This window comes from Kwoniella shivajii, chromosome 7, assembly GCF_035658355.1.
Source record: "Kwoniella shivajii chromosome 7, complete sequence".
NCBI classification, from domain to species: Eukaryota; Fungi; Basidiomycota; class Tremellomycetes; order Tremellales; family Cryptococcaceae; genus Kwoniella; species Kwoniella shivajii.
Window position 1 is genome coordinate 1 of NC_085914.1, and position 23,004 is coordinate 23,004.

General features: G+C 50.7%; 8 protein-coding genes across 8 annotated transcripts; 2 read left to right on the plus strand and 6 right to left on the minus strand.

Annotated features, from left to right (window-relative positions):
- Positions 1–905: 905 nt before the first annotated feature.
- On the minus strand, positions 906–2,298 carry IL334_005131 (uncharacterized protein; the record flags this gene model as incomplete). The annotated part of the gene is made up of 5 exons (XM_062936845.1): positions 906–1,036; positions 1,100–1,490; positions 1,560–1,739; positions 1,810–2,068; positions 2,117–2,298. 5 exons carry the CDS (start codon positions 2,296–2,298, stop codon positions 906–908), a joined length of 1,143 nt encoding a protein of 380 aa, XP_062792896.1.
- A 619-nt stretch (positions 2,299–2,917) lies between these two features.
- Positions 2,918–4,150, minus strand: IL334_005132 (uncharacterized protein; the record flags this gene model as incomplete). Its single annotated transcript, XM_062936846.1, has 7 exons — positions 2,918–2,946; positions 3,015–3,189; positions 3,265–3,380; positions 3,447–3,648; positions 3,711–3,935; positions 3,999–4,078; positions 4,132–4,150. 7 exons carry the CDS (start codon positions 4,148–4,150, stop codon positions 2,918–2,920), a joined length of 846 nt encoding a protein of 281 aa, XP_062792897.1.
- Positions 4,151–4,705: 555 nt separating this feature from the next.
- Positions 4,706–6,970, minus strand: IL334_005133 (uncharacterized protein; the record flags this gene model as incomplete). Its single annotated transcript, XM_062936847.1, has 12 exons — positions 4,706–4,830; positions 4,881–5,092; positions 5,170–5,198; positions 5,246–5,338; positions 5,391–5,510; positions 5,556–5,693; positions 5,772–6,058; positions 6,127–6,141; positions 6,200–6,447; positions 6,522–6,607; positions 6,650–6,787; positions 6,836–6,970. 12 exons carry the CDS (start codon positions 6,968–6,970, stop codon positions 4,706–4,708), a joined length of 1,626 nt encoding a protein of 541 aa, XP_062792898.1.
- Positions 6,971–9,009: 2,039 nt separating this feature from the next.
- On the minus strand, positions 9,010–10,142 carry IL334_005134 (uncharacterized protein; the record flags this gene model as incomplete). The annotated part of the gene is made up of 4 exons (XM_062936848.1): positions 9,010–9,270; positions 9,324–9,783; positions 9,842–10,028; positions 10,094–10,142. 4 exons carry the CDS (start codon positions 10,140–10,142, stop codon positions 9,010–9,012), a joined length of 957 nt encoding a protein of 318 aa, XP_062792899.1.
- A 380-nt stretch (positions 10,143–10,522) lies between these two features.
- Positions 10,523–12,947, plus strand: IL334_005135 (uncharacterized protein; the record flags this gene model as incomplete). The annotated part of the gene is made up of 11 exons (XM_062936849.1): positions 10,523–10,588; positions 10,639–10,778; positions 10,837–11,362; positions 11,493–11,587; positions 11,642–11,791; positions 11,838–12,014; positions 12,303–12,471; positions 12,534–12,616; positions 12,663–12,702; positions 12,750–12,842; positions 12,900–12,947. The coding sequence occupies 11 exons, from the start codon at positions 10,523–10,525 to the stop codon at positions 12,945–12,947; spliced, it is 1,587 nt and encodes a 528-aa protein (XP_062792900.1).
- An 851-nt stretch (positions 12,948–13,798) lies between these two features.
- Positions 13,799–16,197, plus strand: IL334_005136 (uncharacterized protein; the record flags this gene model as incomplete). The annotated part of the gene is made up of 12 exons (XM_062936850.1): positions 13,799–13,915; positions 13,973–14,041; positions 14,112–14,326; positions 14,396–14,560; positions 14,631–14,716; positions 14,781–15,090; positions 15,141–15,246; positions 15,305–15,373; positions 15,446–15,482; positions 15,542–15,779; positions 15,834–15,928; positions 15,992–16,197. 12 exons carry the CDS (start codon positions 13,799–13,801, stop codon positions 16,195–16,197), a joined length of 1,713 nt encoding a protein of 570 aa, XP_062792901.1.
- Positions 16,198–17,288: 1,091 nt separating this feature from the next.
- Positions 17,289–17,907, minus strand: IL334_005137 (uncharacterized protein; the record flags this gene model as incomplete). Its single annotated transcript, XM_062936851.1, has 3 exons — positions 17,289–17,607; positions 17,664–17,720; positions 17,768–17,907. 3 exons carry the CDS (start codon positions 17,905–17,907, stop codon positions 17,289–17,291), a joined length of 516 nt encoding a protein of 171 aa, XP_062792902.1.
- Positions 17,908–18,157: 250 nt separating this feature from the next.
- Positions 18,158–22,990, minus strand: IL334_005138 (uncharacterized protein; the record flags this gene model as incomplete). The annotated part of the gene is made up of 18 exons (XM_062936852.1): positions 18,158–18,249; positions 18,343–18,664; positions 18,714–18,778; positions 18,907–18,980; positions 19,046–19,216; positions 19,273–19,503; positions 19,570–19,793; positions 20,150–20,413; positions 20,464–20,507; positions 20,638–20,942; positions 21,154–21,339; positions 21,393–21,555; positions 21,631–21,671; positions 21,733–22,019; positions 22,277–22,357; positions 22,418–22,482; positions 22,529–22,909; positions 22,954–22,990. The coding sequence occupies 18 exons, from the start codon at positions 22,988–22,990 to the stop codon at positions 18,158–18,160; spliced, it is 3,033 nt and encodes a 1,010-aa protein (XP_062792903.1).
- Between the last annotated feature and the right edge of the window lie 14 nt (positions 22,991–23,004).

Sequence of the window (23,004 nt, forward strand, 5' to 3'; positions counted from 1 at the left end):
CCTAACCCCCAACCCCCTAACCCCTAACCCCTAACCCCCTAACCCCTAACCCCTAACCCCTAACCCCTAACCCCTAACCCCTAACCCCTAACCCCTAACCCCTAACCCCTAACCCCTAACCCCCTAACCCTAGGTGGAGAGAACGACGACATCTTTACGGATTTTGGATTTTGATGATTTCTTTCCACCATTCTTGACGTTCAAATCGTCGTCCACCTGGCGCCAAAAATCGGCACAGCTCTTGTCGTCAGAGCCAAAACAGAGCGAATAGTCGTAGACTGAATAATACGCTGAGCCGAGGAGTTTTTTGGCCTCGTCCAGATGCGAGGATATGATGGTCTTGTTTGATAACATGACATGGCAAAGACCGGTTCGAGTGTTGGTGCCCATTCTGATGTCGCCGATGAATTTGACACACAACGATTTGGGATCCACTTCGTCTTGCCTAATAGGCAAACAATAGTCAGCATCGTTTCACCCGACTATGAAGAGGCTCGTAACAGGAAGAGGGGGGAGTACGCATCTTGGGCTGTCCCCGGACGAGGTGGAATATCAATTTTCCATTGGAAAAAAGATTTTCGATCTCGCGCTCGGTGTGTCAAGATATTCCCAGCTATCTGCTTTGTGAGAGCGGAAAAGGTCAAGTACGGAGCGGGCACAAAGGGGTTCTCATTATGTCTAGACATTGAAATACGTTACTTCGACGATGAACTCTCTCACACATTTACTGTGGCCGAGCGTCAGGAAGTACGATGTGATCGCTCAGTCAGATGGGGCGATAGAGAAAAGCTAAATTACCAGACATCGGACTACATAAATCAGGTTTCTGCAACAAGCTCCATTCACAAGAACAATATGTACCATTATCGTGCATATAATCCAGACCTCTCGGAGCAAGCGTTTGATTACTCTTGAGGCAGAACTCCCCGCCGCAGCCCTTGTTCCGCGATTCTGCAAGCTTGTGCATACACCTCGGGAATGGAAGGGTCATTTTTCTCCATATTGACCGCTTCAAAGAACTCCCACATAACCGGTCCTGTAGAAAAGCGATGACATAAGTGAGAGAGGTCTTGAGGATATCTGAAGAGGTGCTGCTCACCTTTGAAACCCGTTCTGAGGACTGCCCGAACGGACTGAAGGACCCTACCACCACCCATATCGTCCTGAGACCGGACACCTCTACCTGCGTCCTTGCCCACAAAGGGGAGTGGTCGCCCGCAAATAGTCCAGCAGAAAATGTCACCTCTGGGTGGACGGTTTATCTGACGCCAAGAGTCGAACGGGCTCCCTCGACCCAACGGAACGACAGGCTTGAGCACGTCTGAGATCTCGAGGTAGAATATCTTGTCTCCGGGAACTTTTGCAAGTCTGTCGAGCATCTCCCGGTACTGGTCATCCGTCCACCCTTCGCCCGTAGTAGGATTCCATCCATATGAAGGTGCGAGTGGGAAGTGAGCGACGTCAAGGCACAGTCCTAAGTTGGGGTGATTCTAAATATGGTCCGGGGGAGGAAAATTTAAGTTGAGTACACTGTCTCGTTCAATTGCCGGCAGACTCACACCGAGCTGCACCAGTTCCCAGGCCTTCTCCCACGTATTAACTCGTTTTGAAAAGCACCAAGGCTCGTAGGCAATCTTAACAGGAGGCTGTTGCCTTGCTCCGAGCTCGGCAATCCATCTGAGATCATCTGCAGTGTCCTGGTCAGATGCGTTTGCTTCCGCATAATCGTTTGCCCCGACCTGAAGTGAGATACAGGTCAGGTAAGTCAACGCGTATGAAATTGGCCAAGCAATGATACATGGTTCTCACCTGTAGGAGCTCGACCTTGAGTAATGCACACAGCGGCAACCACTTCTCTGCCTTGCGACGAACCCACTGTGCCCTAGAGGTGCCCCGTGGCCAGCCGTCGAACTGATTCAAAGGCTGCAGGGCCAGTAGCTGTAAACCACAGCTAGCCGCATATTCGACCAGCTTGGGGGCTTCGGCATACAAAGCGTTCCACAAGGTTGTGTCGGAGGGATCAGGCTCGTCGGCTTCTTTCCAGTCAGCTGGGCAGGTTGACTTGGGTCTGAACAACGGAATCAGCAGAGTGGATGTGTGATGTTCACCCGCTTACAATTCTGGACGCCTGCTACGAACCCAGGCAACGTAGTCTCCGAATCCTACCTCAGCGAAACGGTAACCAGCTTTTTTGAGCGCAGCAAGCTTCAGCTCCAATGTATGACATTTGGCCATGCCCAGGGACGCCGAGGCGACCCCAAAGCGGAGTGATGCGAGGGGATTGGTGTCGGATGACATGGAAGTGTCGTCGAAAGTGGGTCTAGTATTGTAGTGGAAAAAGTGGGATTTTTGTTATAAAAGTTGAGCATGCAGACAGAAGATAGTAAGTTATCTTACGTCAATGACGCTGGTCTACAAAGAGTCGTAATCTCCCGACCAGAACCAGCAGGTGACCATCGGGAGATAATGCAAAAGAAGGAGCTAATCTCGGTATGATTCGGTCCGAGCCATTTTTACCTTATCGCCGGCCTCCTCGCTTCTGCAAGCATGATCCCACGTGGCGTACATACGGCGACTGGAGGAAAAAAGGGCTGGACCAACAAGCATCAACCTGGCATTCACATAGTATCTTCCATCTTACATACAGCATCACCAAAGCTCTTGACTGCGACGATGACCGGCAGATGCAACGTGTAGGAAATCTAGCTCCGTGTTCTGATTAGCGCTATCTGCGGTGTTTCCGTAATGTGCTTCTTTTGGCACTGTTCGTATCTCTCATTCAAGACCCGGCTACCCGGCGGCATTCCTTACAATCAACTGCGACATCACAGTCCGGGATACAGATGAGATTTATTGTGCATATGGACAAGACATGTCTAATCGTACGAAACAGGATCCCACCAGAATGTCGTGCAGCCTATTCCAAAGAAAGAGCGTTGGATCGTGCTGTGAGACGAGTGTGTTAGCGATAACCAGTGATGTTTCTGCCCAGTAACTCCCGCATCTGTACTCACGATCTTTTGGTCCAGCCCAGTTGCTGCCGCCTCTCCATCCACCATCGATTCGGAGCTCATAATCGTTCATCATAGAGTTCTCCAACAAGAAAACGATGCCCGTGGCCACCTCATCTGGCTCAGATACTCGTCGGGGGAAGATAGCGCCGGCCTCAAGCTCAGATTTGAAGTAAGGCTGCACTCCGGACGAATGTCAGCACAGTAATTTGACGCAAAAGGAACTATGATTGGTGAACTCGTCTACACTCACAATCCGGTCAGGTCCCATAATGGACGAAGCCACTACCGCTGGAGAGACAGTGTTGACACGAATGCCATATGGACCCAGGAAGTCGGCCATACCTTGTGAAATGCCGATCACCGCAGCTGACGGAATACCAAGCCCTCATGTCAGCTTTGTTTCTTCAAGACGAACGAGAAACTTCAACCCACTCTTCGTTGGACCGTAAGTAATACATCTTGCTGGGACGGGGTGGGCAACGGCGGAAGATATGTTAACAATGCAGCCTCTCTCCTCTTCGACCCGAGGGGCAAATGGACCATCGTCTGGGTATTGCGAATTGATTGCGTCAGCAATACAAGCATTGACGGCGAATGTGCCAAACGCGTTGATCTGCAAGACTCTGGCAAAGTCCTAAGAGAGTGATCTTTAGCACTTTCAACTGAGAACCAACATGGACCAGATACATGACTTACGGAAATGCTATCTTTTAGTTTGTTGCTCCATTTTCTGCCCGGTGCGATCGCAGCAGCATGGATGGCTCCATATAGCGAGCCCTTTGGTACGATCCGTAGAGTCTCGGCGCAGGCTTCCTCGAGTTTCTCTGCATTATCGATACTGACCTGTATATAGAACGCCCGGTCCGGGTGGTAGGACTTAACCTTTGCTGTCCCTTGGTCCACGGGCAGAACGTCAAATACCTGGGCAAGACGCAGGTAAGCAGTGAGACTACAAAGACGAGGTATACATATTCGGCGACTCACCACCACGTAACCACCTTTCGCAAGAATGTGACACGCTACCGTTCCTCCAATGGAACCACAGCCTCCAGTGATAACGAACGCTGGCAGAAGGACAGATCAGTCGTTGATCATTGGGAACGACGACAAGACTCACATTTGTCTTGGATCTTCATGATAATTTGTTGATACTTTTGGAGATTTTCGAATGAATTGATGATAATACAGATGGAAGATTTAGTTGTAGTTAAGACACCCCGTGAGCATGGAAGATGACTAAAACGGTGGCATGCCGGTCCGGCTCCGGCTGGAGGGTGCCATCGGGGGAATAGTGACTAATCGGAAGGTTTGGATATAACGGGACCAATATAAGCGATCTTCACCTTCTGCAAATGAACGTTTTCAAATAGCTTACAAATGCCGGCAAGCCAAGCTGGCTGTTTATGCGTTTAGCAGATTTTTGTACAGTTTTATTTTCCACGGCCCCTGACTTCGCCTTGAAGGAGCGCCCATTTAGGAATTGCGAACAATGTGAATTACGTCTTATTTGAATACACGTGACACAGACGTTCAGCTCGTCTCGCAGAGATGAACGTCCAACGATATGAGTGCGCCTGATGATCCGTCAATTGAGTGTAGAGATCGCCGTGGACAAAAATCATGACATAACAACCAAAAATATGAAATGGTATCCACTGATGGCTCCAAGGCGTCACCATCCCGTCGAAGCTCTATGCGTAAGGGGGACGATTACTGCCGACCCACGGCCCAGCAGGTCCGCACATCTCTGGCACAAGCTCCGAGATCTTCGTAGCACCCGTGTTCCGCATTGTATTGGTGATTTCCTCTTGTAGTACTTGAAGTCGATGGTCAGCAGTCAACATTCTATACTTCAGACGAACTCACTTTCGCAGACCCGCTCGACACCTTCCTGTCCATGAGTGCCGTTGGCATACAGTATCGGTCGTCCGATTCCAACGGCCTTGGCACCGAGAGCGAGCGCTTTGACAACGTCGGCACCGGTACGTATTCCGCCATCGATCATCACATCGATATGGTTGAACAGATCTGGTTGTAGGCATCGCATTTCGTAAAGGATATCGATTGGGGCCGGCGCGCTGCAAGCAGAGTGGAGGTCAATAGGGTTGATGGAAACTTCGTACTGGACCTGGTTAAACATGGTGTTGTAACTCACTAATCGCATGATCTTCCACCGTGATTGGACTGTTATTCTGGTCAGCAACCGCTCGAGCGATGATATGTCTACTTACAAGAAGAACCCCTTGCACTCCAGCCTGGATACACATCTCGACATCTTGGATGCTTTGTACCCCCTTCACGATGATCGGGGCGCTAATGTGTTTCTGCTCGAGGTAATCAGCGGTGGAGTCTATCGCGAAGAATATATCTTCTCACCCGGATGAAATCGATGTCATCCCAAGAGAGATTCGAGTCTTGGTAACCGCCAATCGCCTCGCTCACACCGAGAGGAGCTTTGGACCGTGGTGTGGAGGTATCGGCGTTGACATCAACGGGCTGTCACGTTGTCGGTCAGCTACGCACACTCGAATGTATACTCACGATGTGTTTCGCCCGCACATCCAATGTTCTCTTGCTTTGCCAAGCCACGTCCACAGTGAACATGACCGCCGCCGGTTTCAGCTGCTCCACCTTTCGCAGCAAGGCTTCCGACGCCTTCCGGTCTTTATTGAGATAGATCTGAACCCATTGAAAATAGTCAGTGTTTCAGCAAGCTTTCAATGCCATGACGTTTCCCTTCTCAGACACTCCACTCACCTGATAAATCACCTTTTGCCCATCTACTCGCGCCTCCATCAGCTCGTCCAGCCCACAACTTGCGTTCGCCGAGATGCCCTGAACGAGGCCAAGTCGACCCGCCGCCCGCGTGATGTTTAGCTCTCCCAAAGGGTGGCCCAGCTTGGCCATAGCCGCAGGTGAGATGAAAAAGGGGCTCTCCGTTTCGATACCGACGAATGATGTGCGGGTACTACCGCTGCCAACTTTGCGCAGGATCCGCGGACGAAGCCAGTAGCGTCGGAACGCGTCCCGGTTCTCGGTGAATGCTGTGATGTGACGCATCAGCACGGACTGTTGACGTGAAAGAGATCGGCAGAGGAATCAGTTTTCTCACTGTTTTCGGAGTCCGCTAAAAACCTTCACTATCAGCCTCGTGCATCACAGGAGACCCTCCACCAACAACTCACCAGCACTGCGATAATACGCCCACGCTGTCCCAGTCAACACTCTCTCTCCCCATTCCTCAAAGTCCTGCAAAAGGACCATCGCATCGACAGGCGGTAGACGTTTCCGTGCTGCCTCGATCTTTCTATCCTCCTCAGTCACCTCGGGAGCCTCCAACTCTGGCACGGTGAGCGGATCGACGGGACCCAGTTTCTGGGATTCATCTAGAATGTCCAGAGCATCTGGCGGGTGTAGAGGAGTAAATATGCGTCTGTAGAAGCGGTTTCAGTCATGTTATGTGCCATAGCATTCGCTCAGACTATTCGTACACCGAGAAGCACTCACGTTGCATCCTTCCCAGCATTTTTAAGTATGATAGCTTCTCCACCGGGGTGCTGCGACAAGAACTCGGTGACATCGTACACGTTCCCCTGTTCCATTTGTAAGTCTCAGCGGTCGATCATTCAACTCACGTTTATGACGACCCAACAATCCCCCTTGGAGGTATGTTTCTGCACCTCCTGGAACGAGATGAGCCTCGACGCAGTATCCATAGCCATGTCTTCTTCGAGACGGATGGCTCTGTTGAAGCATGAGTGCGCGGTATATCCCTATCTCAATCCTGTCAGTCAAATACACCCACCCACATGATCACTTACCGTTGCCAATAAAGCTACCAGCGTCGTCGTGGTCCCGATCCTCAGCGAGCGGGTCTCATGATGCGTCCCGTAATATCGACGCGAATTCTGAACGCATGCCCTCGCCCATCGTGTAGTCGCTGATCGAAGCAGCATCTTTTGTGCGACTGTTGGTTTTCGTCAATAGTGATGTGAGGATGAGATGGCCAATGAAAAAAGTTGAAATGTCAACAAAAAGCACTTGATCTGCGAAAACAACTCAACGTGGCCCGAATTCGCCTCCGCATATGGATAATTTTCCGTGGGGGTGGAGGAATCCCCCGGCGATCGGGAAGATCTGTGCCGAAGAAGACGTCTTAAAAAGAAAATATTGTCCCGACACTGCATATCCTTTTGCCGCCCGTTTCCATTGTTTTCCCCTCACGTCATCTCTTCATTACTTGCGCCAGCTACCAATACTGCCATTACCACGATCATGCGTGTTCAAACCAGAACACGGCTGACCCAGCCTTTCTCCGCCGAGGAGCTCGACGATTTTCGCAGGACGTGCAGCCAGACCACTGACCAGGCGGAATATCCCCTCGCTACCGATGTTGTCAGCAACGTTGTCGTCTATCGTGGTGAGGACTTGCGCGTTGAGTCCAGGCGGCTTGCGATCATGGAGGAGTTGTACCGCTGCTTGGCGACTGGTCCGGGAGTCTTCGTGGTCAAGGGGTTCATGCGGGATCTTGCCGTGATTGAAGAGACCAATTCTGTGTTTCAGAAGATCATCCAGGAGGAGAGAGCTCTGGCAAAGGGGGATCATTTCGGGAAGGCAGGAGATAACGATCGGATATGGAATTCGTTCCAGAAGCACGCAATGGCGGATCCAAGCAGCTTTGTCAAATACTACGGGAACGAGATACTGTGGGTGAGATCATTCCAAGGTTTATTCGAAGCTCGCTGACAATGCGCAGCTCACTCGTGTCCGAAGCTTGGCTCGGTCCGGGCTATCAAGTGACGGCACAGACCAACGTCGTTCGCCCAGGTGGAAAGCCACAGAAACCACACCGAGATTATCGTGAGAGGCGCGCATTAGATCAGGTCGAGAAGGAATCACTAACACACACGCCAGATCTAGGTTTTCAGTCTGAACAGACGGCCGGCAAATTTCCCATCCCATCCCAGATCGCCTCTGCCATGCTTACGCTGCAGGGGGCTGTGGCTCACTCTGCAATGCCTCTGGCGTCCGGACCCACACAGCTGCTGCCTTACTCGCAGCAGTTTGAGCATGGGTATCTGGCGTATCGACACCCCGAGTTCGTTGAGTTCTTCCATGAGCACATGGTTCAAAGCGAGCTGGAGGTTGGCGACGCGATCTTCTTCAATCCGGCCCTTTTTCATGCTGCAGGGGAGAATAGCACAGCAGATCTGCACAGAATAGGAAATTTACTCCAGATATCAGCGTGCTGGTCCAAGCCGATGGAATCAGTAGACCGGGTTGCGATCCTGCGCTCAATCTGGGATGAAGTGCTGAAATATGCAGATCTGGATGAGGGCTCCTCGTTAGATGCCCTGTTACAAGCCGTATGCGATGGGTATTCGTTTCCGACGAATCTGGACCGCGATCCCCCTCCCGCGGACAGCGTGAGTGATATCAGATTGGTCAATCCTCGGCGCTAATGATCTGCTTTTAGCATTGTCCGGAAACTCAGTTAGACAGAATAAGAGTCGCCGTTGCAGAGAGGTGGTCTATAGAGCAACTGAATAAGAGTCTGCTCGAGCTAGAGTGGAAGCGAAGCGCTTGATATATGGCTTTGCATATGCACCATAACCGTAATTGTATTGTCATGCAAATTTTACTTCACGTTCAAGGATTTCAACACTCGAGTAGTCACTATTCAGTTGACGCGTCCTTTGCCGCGTTTTTACAACTCAAAGATAAATTAGAACGAGGTCGCGGTTGTGCATTATCGTATCTGACAACTATTCATGGTACACCCTAAAGGCAACCTGGCATAACAAGCTGTACATTCCTGAGATTCATCCTCACTCATGCGGCGTCGAGCCGTCCCGATCGAGTCTATATTAGCTCACTGGAACGAGAAAATCACCTGGGAACCAATATGGTGCTCAGACTTCCATCATGATAAGTCAAGGGAAAAAAATGCACGGCATATACACAATCTCTAAATACAACATCTACATACACAAAACTACCATTTTATCTTTTCGGGGAAGAATTTAGCGATTAATCCCTCGTAGTATGGTCGGAGTGCGACGGGATCAGGAAGCGAGTCTGATTTCGAGTACAGATCGTAGGGGTTGAAAGCGAGCACATCCTTGAGAGCCTGCTTATCCGCCTCGTTTTCGAAATAGGTGTAAGCTCTCTCCCTGTGCCATGGGTAGAAAGAGTGGTATCGAATCATGTGGAGAGCTGCTTGGGGAAGTGATGATTGTTCCTTGCAAATCAAATACTAATGAAAGACGTCAGCAACGACAAGGTGATACACAGAACGCGCTAACGTACCAAGTACTCGTCATGTCCCCAGGAGATCATAACATTCTCCAAGCCGCAATTTGGCTTGTACATGCCGAATTTGGTGGAGTACACTTCATGATGGAGATCTGGGTTTTCGCCAAATGTATCGGGGTATACAATCTTGTCGGTAGGGAATTGACAGCCGACAACGAATGTATCACCAACGACGTCCCATTGTCCATCAGATCCGAAGAAGTACAGGAGCTTGCCAAGATCGTGGACCAGGCCGGTAACTTGCATCCATTCTGGCTTGCCGTCTTTGCGCATAGCCTCAGCAGTCTGCAGAAGATGCTGAATCTGGGTGGCACTGGTGTCGGGGTCTGAGGCGTCGACGAGAGTGTTGAGCAGCTCCATGGCCTCCCAGACGCTCATGGAGGTACGAGCTGTCTCGAAAACCTTTCGACGGGCTTCAACATTAAATTCTACAGTTTGCTTGGTGTGTTGTTCGCTATAACAACAAGATGCCGTAAGCGCAGAACACAGAGATTAACCAAGGTATCGCTCACATGTAGAACCTCCTAGAGCTCTCGTTACTGTCGACGAATTGACGGAAAGTTTCCTTGTCCTTCTCGGAGTCGAAAGCAGAGTTGTCATACGCGTTGTCACCGTCCGCATGGGCAGATGATTTCAACTGCGCCACGTTGATGTCATCGACAGCGTCGGAGATCTCATCGAACTTTCGACCTTTGGGATCTGAAACATGAAAGGGTGATCAGCCAATGTACATGGTGTAAGTTGTTGGGAGTTATTGGACTTACCGTCAGCACGGGCAAAAGCTTCTACTGGGGTGGGAATAGCGATGGGCATGATAGGTATATGTGTGATACTATGTGGTTATTGACAAAATCTTCTTCAGCCCACTTTCTTTGGGTTCTTTATACCCACTGGCTACTGAGAATTTGTCGGGGGAAATCCCAGCAAACTTTCATTGTCGGGAGGTTTTGGTCCCCGGGGGGTTGTGGAGCGTTGTTTTTGTAAATACAAGCGGTGTGGTTTGTTCGGCCGGTTACTCGGTCCGCCGTAACCGGGGGGAAGAAAAAACCCCAATTTACGTTGAACCCTAGCCGCCGACTGTGCTTTTTTTTTTCCAAACACAACATCGCAACCACCAACCATCTATTCCAATTTCCTCAGCAGAAAATACAAACAACCCCCCGCCCACCAGCGATTAGCTTTACATCCCCTTAATGAGCAGTGTCGTTTCAGATTCCCGAGTGCCGGGTAAAGTTTGTGACTGGTGCAGGACACAGAAAGTAACTCAATCCTTCCGACTTGACAAAAACATACGCTCACCCATTCATAGGTCAAATGTCAGCCGATGGATCCTGCCGACGAGGCGACAGCACGTCAATCCGATCTCGGAGGAGCCTGCCAGCGATGCTATCGGCGAAAGCAGCAATGTACATTCACATACACTATGAAAAGACCCGGGCGACCGTCCACGTGAGAGTTCACTGTTCATAGGCCTTGAACGATCGTCTGACATCATTTTCTGTTCCAGAATACATGCCCGTGCACACGATAGTCGGTCAGCCTCACCTTCACCAGTCCGAGGGGATCCTGCCCTGCGGCCGCCCCAAATTTCACCCACAGTGGTCAGCAATGATCAACAGCATTTCCCTCATGTCGTACAAGCAGCTGTAGCACCCGACGAAGCCGGCGCAGCCGATTACACCGCTGTCATCAGCAACGTATTACCCAGTGACACAGTGCGACCTAGTGATCTCGTCGATGCTCTTTTGCGCCAATCCACACCGCAATTCAACTTTCCGCCGGACCACCTTGCGACTGCGACGTTACCCTTGAACATCGCCGATTGGGCTTCCGCTGCTTCCCTAAGGCTTCCCGACGAGCCTGCTCCAGGTAATGACCCTGGACCGTCCAACCAATACTGCTATGGCACACCGGCATCGTCTTCGCAACTGATGAACGCCGCCCCGAGCGAGCCAGATCATCAACATATCCTCGCCTCGGTGTCAGAACCGGGAGGTTTCATGCCTATCGATGTTGTCGCGCCATGGTCTGATGTGTGTTTTTTCGTGTCCTTGCACATGCGTCACCAACACGCCTTGGTCCCAATCGTACACCGCCCCACGTTCGCGAATGACCTCCTTCACCGGCGGGATCTCGCAGATGAGACCTTCCGGGGATTCCTAGCCAGCATCGGTGAGTTTTTGTAAACCTGGACGCTGCTTGACAATGTCTCGATCTTTTGACGCTAAACGAAGCAATGCTTTCCTAGTGGCCTATGTGTAAGTTTCTGCCCTTATCTTGACTGGAACCATTGTTGCTGACGAATCCCGCAGGATCTCCCAGAGCCCGATGGGTATAATGGGAGGTCGTCATCCCCGAGAACGACTAAAACGAATTCTGTTCAGAGCCCATCGGTTCAGCCGTGCGTGTCAACTGCGTAACAGTCATCAGCCCACCCTAGCCATGCTTGCTTCAGTGATATTGTGAGCTTAGTTTTACCGTCAACACATACTAATCATCTGCCTACAGAGACTTGATCTCGACGCAGGCAACAGACGACTCGGTGTCCACAGACATGCTCGCAGCAGAAGCTCGCCGATTGGTGTACACTCTACGCATCAACCGGAGCGAGCCTCGAGAGGGTATGAACCTGATCGAACGGGAAATCAGTCACCGAATGTTCTGGGAGGTAGTTGCGATTGAGAAGTAAGCGAACACGGGAAACGGCAAATGCTGATCCGTCAGGACCCTCGCTCTGAATGGCGCACCGATCATGCTGCATGAGATGGAAGGCGTACCCCCTTTGCCCATTGCTGTTGACGACGAGTACATTTCCGAGGAAAGCCACTTCCCGCAGCCGTCCTCAAAAAGATCTTACATAGTTGGCTTTGTCATCATCACAAGGATGTTCCGAATTTTGGGACAGTGTATTGAAAAGCACAGGATGTTCTCGCACAACGCAACCGGCTGCACCGACACCGACGCGTCTCTCAGGTGGGTCGAACAGGCCTTGGAGGAAACGAGGTCGCTCATGGTCGATGTGCCCGTCACGGAGTCGTCACCATCGGCCGATTTTCCTTCCGGTACCGCTGATCAAAGCTCTTGGTGGGGCATCCAATGTGCCAACATACACATCACTGCGCTGTGTACTCGATTCGCGTGTGTAAGTAGGAGCATGCACACAACACGGTACAGCCCCGGACTGATCACAACGATCTGTTGCAGATCGATTTTCGGTCGGCTCTAATGCCCAGCTTCGATACCCCCTCGCAGAGGGAACTCATCGCCAAAGAAGCTTACAGAATGCTGTCCAGGTGCGTCCGGGCTGAATGAGCGTCACTAACTTCGCCGCAGCATCCCCATCGACTGCCTGGCTTCTAACGGACAGAGTCTGGTGAGTGTGGACGTTCCCTGATGCCTGCTGACGATACATAATCGCAGCGCGGGAAGATACTCCGGGTCGTGCTCTCGCTGCTGTCGATGAGCTCTGAATCAAGCGACATGGGTGCACACGTGTGGGACTGGTGGAATTTGGTAGGTGGAATAGTGTCTCAATCGATGCCAAACTGACTGAATCTCCCACATCGACAGTATCACAACGTGCAATTTGTGCAGGCCATGCCGGAGGTCACGCAGTGATAGCATATCGTAGTCATGTCATTTTTTTCTGATGAATATAACGTCTTGCGTCCGTTTTTGGTGAACTTCAATTACTGTGCGAATCATTCTCCCCACCAAAATTACACACCCGATTTGTATCGATGCATGCTATTCTGACCAAGGGGTATCTTCTCTGGGACTTATGGCTGTGCGCGCATATAATCACCTGTTGTCTTGGGTATTCGGGGTCTTGTCTTGCTGTTCAGGTGGTAAGGCGTGCGATAAATCCCATACTATGGGGATCATGGACCGAACTCATAATCAGCGGTCGCGCTAGATATTCGCGCGTCGTCATTACATTCCGAAACAAAACCTTTTTGCGGAAGTATTTACACTTTTTTACTATGGGGTACCATTTCAATCACGCTCCGTTCAACGATACCCCCAGTAAGCATTCAGCTGCCTTCGACATCAAGCGAGCGCAAGAAGGGTACCATCTGCCTTTGTAGAGCAGTCTCGCGAAGTGTTTCATTTATTCGCAAGACAGTAGTGATTTTGTGATGATGCTCCCTTGCCGCCGGTCCAGTACCGATCGCCCCGGAATGCTTCAATCGGGAGGTTTGCGCTTTGTTCCATCTACGACGGCCCGACAGAATGCCGGTCGGGCGAATATAACGTACCCCATTCGATCGGGAGATTGGCTCTTGGAGACTCCAAAAGCGATCTTGATCGGGGTATACGGGGCGAACGGGGGGATCTTTGATCCCATGGTTGCCGTCAATGTCTTACTCCTCAATTTTTTTCTCCCCTATAAATAGTGCTGTCAATCTGTTCTCCCCACTTAGATTACTAAACACAAGCGCCAATCACAACAGATCTTTATCACCATCATGGCCATTGATCATCTTTCAACCACAGACATGCAAGGCAATGGCGGCGCCACGCCTCCAGAGAAAAATTATGATCCCCAGTCGGAAATGGTTGCTGGTCACCAGGGACGATTGATTGTGAGTGTCAACTTGCCTCTGCTCATATCTTGTGCTCTGCTAACGTATCGTGTGTAGGATGAGGCGGTTATCCACGCTGAAAATGAAGACAAGATGACCCCGTACTTGGTCTTGGTGATTGCCTCCGTGAGTCGTCTGCGGATCTTCCTGGCTCACACAATCACAGAACCAGAGCGCTTATACTTCCTGTGTGTAGGCCGCCCTTGGTGGTTTCCTATATGGATACGACACTGGTGTAGTCGGTGTCGCCTTACCTTACGTGGGTGATCAGCTCGGTCACGCCTTGAGCTCGGCAGAACAAGAGATTGCGACTGCTGCAACTACCATTGGAGCCATCCTCGGTGCTGCTATCCTCGGTTTCTTCGCTGACAAGTGGGGAAGAAAATGGTGTCTTTTGATCTCGGATTTATTGTGAGCATACCTGTGTTGTTTGTGTCATGTCGATGGTGCTGACTTATGTATCTCGTCGCTGCGTCACAGCTTTACCGCCGGTGCTATTGTCATTGCAACCAGTTTCTCCCTCGGTCAGCTTATCGCTGGACGTCTCATCCTGGGTGTCGGTGTAGGTGGAGCGGCCGTTATCTGTCCTTTGTATATCACAGAGCTGGCCCCCACTGCCGTCCGAGGTCGTTGTGTGGGTACAAAGTGAGTTGTGTCGACAGTCTCCACGGTCTCGTTGTGTTCCATCGATCTGATTACTCTTCTCCTACTACAGCGGGTTCTTTATTCCCTTCGGTCAAACGGTATCTGTTGCCATTGGTGCTGGCTTGAAGAATGTTCCCCACAATTGGCGAATCCTCTGTAAGTGGAAGATCCTGATCCGGTTCTATTCACAAACGTCAAGCTAAATCTCTTCCTCCCGCAGTCGGTCTCGGTGTGGTCCCCTCGTTGCTCCAATTGTGTCTTATGCACAAGCTCCCCGAATCTCCCCGTGTGCTCATTCTCCGTGGTCAGGATGACAAGGCTCGGGAGGTTCTCAAGACTATTTACCGATATGCAACACCAGAAGTCATAGAACTCAAGCTTGAAGTCGTGAGGGCTCATGTTGAGGCCACCACTGTGCTCGAGCGGACTACAACCTTCGGACAAAGAGCCAAGAAACTCTGGACCCATGGGCCTTACAGACGTTCCATTCTTGTGGTCTGTATGATTCAGGTGTTCGGTCAATTCACAGGGTAAGGCTTTTTATCGTTTTGGTTGCGCGACACCGCTAACATCCAGATAGTTATAACACCCTGCTCTATTACGCCGGCGAGCTATTCGGCCTGCTTGGTCTCTCCAATGCGTCGGTCGGTGGTCTCATCCCTTCCATCACTAACACATTCTTCTTAGTGAGTAAACTCGTGCAACACCCTCACACAGTTACATCTTGCTGACACCATCTTGTAGCTTGTCGGAATGATCTTCGTCGACCGAATTGGTCGTAGGGGTTTGCTCATGAAATTCGGACCGCTGATGGTGAGTCAAGGCATCCTTTCGGCTTTGTGTCGACGCTTGCTCACGCGCGTACAACTTGTCTTATTTCAACAGATCGTCGGTCTATTATGGTGTTTGATTGCATTCTACTGTGAGTCTTTATCTTCCAGAATAATGACGTGATACAATTTTTCTGACGCTATGAATCAGTCATGTGCAAAGAAACTGGAGGGTTCCTGGTCGCAGGATTTAGCTACGCTCAGCGAGACGTCGGCCTCGTCATCGCCGGTATCGTCGTTTTCGTCATGGGTTTCGGTTCTACCTACGCGCACCTCTGTTGGTACCAGTCTGAGTACCTCGCCCTTGAAATTCGAGCCATTGGTAGTGCCATCAGTACCACTGCGAGTTTCACCGCCAACTTAGTCGTCGCCGTGACCTTCCTTTCGGAGTAAGTCTGAATGTATGTATGACGGTGACATGTGTGGCTAACGTTATCCAATAGACTCGAGACATTAACCCCCAGCGGTACCTACGGTCTCTACCTGGGCTTCGTCATCATCGGCTACGTTCTTGCCTATTTCTTCTATCCGGAAACCAGTGAGTGTGATTCATGGTACGAGTAAACAGACGCAATACTGATATATGTTCCATCGCTATCAGAGGGATTATCTATCGATGAAGCTTTCAGTCTTTTCAACGAGGGTTTCGGTGTTAAAAAGTCCGTCGAGATGCGTAAAGAAAAGGCAGAGGCTCAACGAAGATACAATGAAGAAGGCGGCGAAGCCGGTCGAACAGGTGGGGTTGGCTACCTCGGTGGTAAGCCGGAGACTTCGCACATCGAGCGAGCCAATCCTGTCGCAGTTTGATTTGGGTGGATCCCAAAAGGAGAGTTGTTTGTCAGGGTTTAGGATTAATTCTTTTCCCTCTCTTTTTCTGTAAATTTGTGCAAATGAGGATTGCTCGTTTGGGGGCATGGCGAGCCAATGGAAACTAAGTGTGATTCTCAAGATATTCGTTAGGGTGGAATGGGCAAATGACTTTACGTATGTATGATATATAGCTCTTATGCAGGTTGCAAATGCTCGGAACCAACTGTCAGTTACACGGTCGTGCATATCTGGGATCTTTCAGTGTGCTGTCTTCGTTCATTTTAGCCCTAGACTGCCATCGGGGAAAAGGGATGTTGATTTAGAATCGTTTGAGAGGTCATCAGTCATAGTATCTGGACAGACAAACATTACCGCAGTGAATGCTCGATCACTGTACCGAGTGATCAACTCGTATAACACGCCGTGACATCCAAATTCGCCCATATATCTCCCCGACATCATTCCATGTCAATAAATCTTGAACCACCCCTGCATCCATGCATACGAGAAAAAGGGTAGAAGCTGCGGGGCTTAACATACATCATCAGGGGTGTCTGATACCCTTACAATCTACTTTCGTCGGACAGATCCACTTGTCAGCTCGATCGACACAATGGGGCTAGTCGTGACAGCCGTCGTGCGAGCAATTCCTTACGTGCATCGGGCTCATAATACCTGAAAGGGCTCGTTCTTTTCTCCACCGTATGTCAAGTAACAACTGTTTATATGGCGTTGCTTCGACTTCCAAATTCCTCTATCACGGGGTATCGCCAAAGCGTTGTCAGAACAGACCGTTCTTCTTCTGTCTAAGCTGCGACAAACAGTTGTCCGGATCTGGATTGGCAAGTCGCATTGAACTCTCTTCTGGCTGTTTGTACTCTTTCCGCTGATCCTTGAACAGCTAGCCGTCCCATATGCTCAAACAACGATGCAATAGTAGAGACCAGCAACCAATATGTACAGCCCTGAGCTGATAGTAGACTCGCAAGGCGGAATGATCTGATGCATCAGACAGCGGCGGACCGAATCTTACTACTTTCTATTATATTTGTGACGATTTATCGACTAGCTTTATCATCAGCATCACTTTAAAGGAGCATTACATTACCGAGCACAGCTCCTACAATACCGACAGCAGCGCTACCTATGCCGTCGAATGTCATGGGGTGAAGGGAAAATCCCGCACTGGTGCTACCTGATGCAGCGGCAGACGAAGCAGCCGCAGCGGACGAAGTGGCGGCCGTGGCAGCTCCCGATGAAGCAACGGCTGTGGACTCGGTAGCGGCGGACTCGGAGTAGGTGTAGTTGCCTGAATGAGTGGATGTGTAATTCGCTTCAGCACCACTGGCATCACAAGCTGCCGTAGCGGTATCGAACCAGGTGGAAACGTCAGAAGAACATGTTCCTCTATAGGCTTCAGCATCAACGATTGCACAACGGATATTAGATCGGTTCTGACTTACTGGTAGAGACAGATCTTTACATTTTGAACGAAATTGTTGTCACATGCGCAAGCGGTACTGCATCGGAATGAGCACGATTGTCCTTTGTAGTGACAGTGACTCACTATGTTGTTCCACATGTGTTGTTGGATGCCAATGTAGAATCGACGCAAGTACTTTGGCAGGTTATGCATGGTTTCGATAAATTTCGGACGATCCCCCAAGCTAGGAGAGTCCTTGTAAGTGCCCCAACGATATCGTTCATTGCTGAACGCTATACCAATGCCCTCGACTATACCGTTCTTCCCTTGCCTACTGGGCTCCCTGTTATACGATTTGGGCATTCTGGCTGGCGCCGACGTTGTTCATCGTGACACAACCCCCTACCTCATTATGGAGGCAAAACAGTGCAACACCACACAGCGCGGTCATTTTATGTGAGAGTACATGTTGCATACTGAGCTTTATCTGTCCGGAAACAAAGTACAAATGGCTTGATTAAGTCGATGTCACGATCAATTGGTGTTTTGCGCATTGTAGTAGCTTGCCAGGAAACCGTTGGCGCGGGTGAGAAGGCTTGGGGGTGCCGCATATCTACTCTTCTCATCTGCAGTGGAGTGCTCGCCATTTTTAGATCCATAACCGCCGCCGCCAGGGGTGTCTGACTGTCAGCTACGCGTGTCTTTAAAATGCAACTCACTGATTATGATATGATCACCGGGGTTCATGACGCACTCATTGTTTCCGCCGAGATTGATCAAGCGAACCACCCCATCTTCTGTCTTGCGGATCCACTGATTGACACCTTTCGCACCAGGATCACCACCACACATGCCATACGGAGCGATTGCTCGTCGCTGAGAGAGAATAGCAACATCGACCTTTCGGGTGAACTCGATATCGCGCACGCATCCGTCACCACCACGGAATTTACCAGCTCCACCTGATCCAGTACGTTGCGAGAATTCATGAATGATCACTGGATATTGTCGTTCGATAATTTCCACGTCTCCAATAGCAGTCTGATGAGATCGATCAGTAGGGACGTAGATTGCAAAGTATTGAACTCACATTGGTCATGTGGACATGGACACAGTCTTGACCTTGCCATGACGGACCGGCACCCGCGCCTCCCGCTATCGTTTCGTACTGTAATAATATCAGCTAAAGCACATACAACGGCAACTCACATAGCCAAAGCCTGCTGCTGTCTTTCCGTCAACCTCTTGACCCCCGTAGCCAAAGGTGAGATTGTTGCAGGTACCCTGGGAAGCGCCGCAGGCTTGGAAGGCACGGAGAATGGTGTCCGTCACACGCTGCGAGGTGTCGACGTTGCCACTAAGAGAGCAGGTCAACGGTTAGAGATCAACAGGAGGGCCGGCTTCCACCGTGACTTTGCTTACCCAACAGTTGCCGCGTCTTCTGAAGGGGATAACAGTGTCCCCTTGGGAAGGATGATCTTGATAGGAAGCAGACAGCCTTGATTCAACGGAATGTCCACGGAAAGCAGCGATCGGAGGACGTAGATCACACCGCTGTACAAGATGGCAGTTGGCGCATTCAGATTACCATACCTGCGAGTGTGTTCAGTCAGACGTCTATGCTATTATGTTGAACGATTCCGACTTACACTTGCTCGCTAGTGCCTGTGAAATCGAAAGTCGCTCCCCCTTCTACAGGATCGATGGTGATTTTGAGACGGATCTCTGCACCATCGTCCATCATGTCGACGGCTTCGAGCGGTCGCCCTTCGAACTTCTTGTAAATCTGGCAAAGCATGCCTCGTACGGCCTGCTCAGCGGTACTTTGAATAGCGGCCATGTAGAATTGGACGACCTCGAGTGAGTCTTGTTTGATCAAACTGCCAATGAGCAGTGCACCCCGGTAGCTTCGAAAGTCAGCATAATCTCACACGCTTAAGACTCACCAGGATGCGACCTGGGCTTTGAGATCCGAAATGTTGTCCGCCAGAGTACGGGTACCCGAACAGCCTGGGTATTTGGATGGCTCGTCGTAGAAGTGGTGTTTGACACCATTCTCGTCGAATATACCCTTTTTCACAATTTTGAAGCTCTTGATCTGGGCACCTTCTTGCCAGATTTCTTTGCTGAAAGGTGGCATACTTCCCGCAGCCATGCCACCGATATCCGCCTGAAACATCAGCAACATTCAAAGGTGTCAAGACTTACATGATGAGCACGAGCGGCTGTCCAGAAGACAATTTTGCCTTCGTGGAATGCTGGTACAATTACGGTGCAGTCGGGAAGATGTGATCCTCCAGCACTGGGGTGATTCGACAACAAGCAGTCCCCCTCTTCAAGATCCCCGGGGTTGGGGTAAAGTCCAGCCTGGTATCGGACGGCATGCGACATGGCTCCAAGATGGCAGGGGACTATCAATCAGCACGACAGCTACAAAATGCAACTCACTGTGGGGAGCATTGGCGACGAGTCCGCCGTCAGGGGAGAACTTTCAATCAGCGCTGGAACCCTCAAGAGGACACTTACCAGAGCACAGCTGAAATCAAGACGTTCTTTGATGTTTGTGGAGATGGCTGTCTGTCGTAGAATGCTTCCCATCTGCTCAGCGATCGACATGAATCGGTGGCCCATCACTGCTAGCTTGACAGGGTCGACATGCTCGATGTCCCACGTTCGGACCACGTCGAGGGCGTCCTTGACATCGATCAGAACATGATCGTCGAGGACTGTTGACACCCAGTTGGGCTCGACTAGAATGGTTTGGGTCGTGTCGAACAAGATCGCTGGACCCTGAATCATTATACAGTACGTCAATATCTCATCGATCGAGTCAAACTCACCTGTATCTGGGATCCAGAGGGAATATCCTGCAAGTGAGAGATCACTGTATCGGCATTACCCAATGCCTTCGAAATACACTTTCTTCAACGGATACTTTGAGCTCTGGAAGGGTCGGCGCTGAGCCTTCCTGTAATCTGCATATGGACTGCGAATGTCACTTGCTGCGGACACACCAATTGATCGGACGCGGACGTCGTCACAGAGAATTGCGCGATTCTGTAAGGTGAATCCGAATTGTTGCTTGTGCTCTGTGATGAAGGCGGCAGCAAAGTCGAGATCCTCGGGTTGAGTAATCATGAGTTGAGTGGCACTGCCTTGGTAGCGACAGTTGAGATACCTCTCGTGTCGGACGGCATGCGAAGCAAAGCCCTGCGCGTTCAATTTACTTGCGCCACCTGATTCGAGCTTAGTAAAGCGCTCTTTGATGTTGGATGCCGCGTCCGGTCCGAGGGTCAGAGAAGTGGGTTCTTGACTCTCGCTGACCACATCAGCCAGCGACATTCCGTATGCGGAAAGGATAGACGAGAAGCGCGGTATGATGATTCGACTGATGTTCAAAGACTGAGCGATGCCGGTTCCAAGCTGTCCACCGGCGCCACCGAACATCACCAGATGGTGCTTGGAGCTCTCATGTCCTCGCGCTTCAGTCAACCTAAATATCAGCACACATTCGCCAATGTTCAACTTACGATCTGATTGGTCGGCAAACGGCCTCACTGGCAACGTTCAAAAATCCCGCGGCCACTTGTTCGATAGTGAGCTTCGCGTCGTTCGACTTGTTTTCTGAGTTGATAGTATCGGCTAGCTGCTGGAACAGCTTGCGGCTCGCGTCGACGTCCAAGGGTTCATCCTCGTTGGGGCCGAAAATCGCTGGGCTATTTGGCTCTAGTCAGCACATGGCACTCAATAACGCCCATAAGACACTTACAAATGCTCGGGGAGCAGCCTGCCAAGCACTAAGTTTGCATCTGTGATCGCCAAAGGACCGCCTTTTTTGTAGCATGCTGGTCCAGGATGGGCACCGGCAGACTCGGGACCGACAACAAACATTCCATTGCGGTACGTTAATCGAGAACCACCTCCAGCTGCAACTGTGTTGATGTCCAGCTGCGGAGCTTGTACAATGACTGTCACGTGTCAGTGACACACCTTATCTGTCTACCCACCTTGTGCTACTGCGGTTTCGAAAACGTGCTCTAGCTTCCCACTGAATCGAGAGACGTCGGTACTATAGCTGATGAGCAATTTACCCCGCAATTCGAACCCACCTTGTACCGCCAATGTCGCATCCTATCAGAGGAATGGCATCAGTCTCGTCGTAGCATGTTTTTGTGAAACCGATCACTCCTCCAGCGGGACCCGAAAGGATGGCTCGTAGACCGCTGAAATTGTTCCATGTACAGAGACCACCATCACTTTGCATGAAAAGCAGCTTGTTGCCAAACGCCTCGATTCCACCTTCGAATCCTTGACCAAACGACTCAAGGTATCGACGTGTCACAGGCGTTAGGTATGCGTCCGCGGTCGCCGAGTTGGATCGTGAGACTATTTTGATCTGTAGTTCTCAGTAAACATGATTTTGTTAATTCAACCTACCATTGGCTGTAGCTGATGAGAGATGGAAACGGAGAATCCACGCTCCTTTGCCAACTTAGCGACCAGTTCCTCGTGCGCGGTAAAAGTGTACGAGTGCACAAAAGCGATGGCAAGACTGCGAAACCCTTTGTTCCAGAGCTCCTCCAGTTGGCTGGCAACGATATTCACGTCTGGCTTCCGAATTACACGGATGATTTCCCCGGTGACGCCGCGTACCAACGCAGGATCGGCCGCTAAATCGATCGGCTGGGGATCAGGGTCCTGGGCAAAGGTTTCGATGGTGACTCGCTCGTCCACCTAGCCGCGAAGACAAGAAGCCGTTAGCGTTGACCCTCATCGGGACGACAAATCGCTCACCTCGACCACTTCCTCGTATAGAAACGCGAGCTTCTTGATACTCAAGTCAAAAATCGACGGTCGAGCTTTGGGGGCGATAGATCAATATAAAAGCGCGTTGTGACCACCTACCTTGCATGCCGATCTTCATGACATCTCTGTATCCTTTGGTGGTGATGAGCGCACAACGCTCTCCTTGCCGCTCAAGAAGCGCATTTGTAGATACGGTAGTCCCCATGCGAATGGATTCTACTTGCTCTAGGCTTAATTTCTGGCCCTTGGGTATGGGCTTCCCTGTGACAATCTCGAGAATTCGCCGGATACTGTCGCTGTCAGCGATCATTGCTATGTAGTGCACGTACCATTCCGTGGGGGCATCATCATAGTTCGCCGGGTCGACCGACAGCAGCTGAAAAGTCAGCAATGTCACTTCAAGATTACTCACCTTCACCACAATATCATCATATCCCGGTCCTCTTGTGCAAATGGAGTCCGTGAAAGTACCTCCACGGTCTACAGCGTCGAGTTAGCAAGCAGTGATCAACATGACGACTTACCGATCGCTAGACGAGCAAGCACGGGTACGGTAGTCATGTTGTATGTTCAAG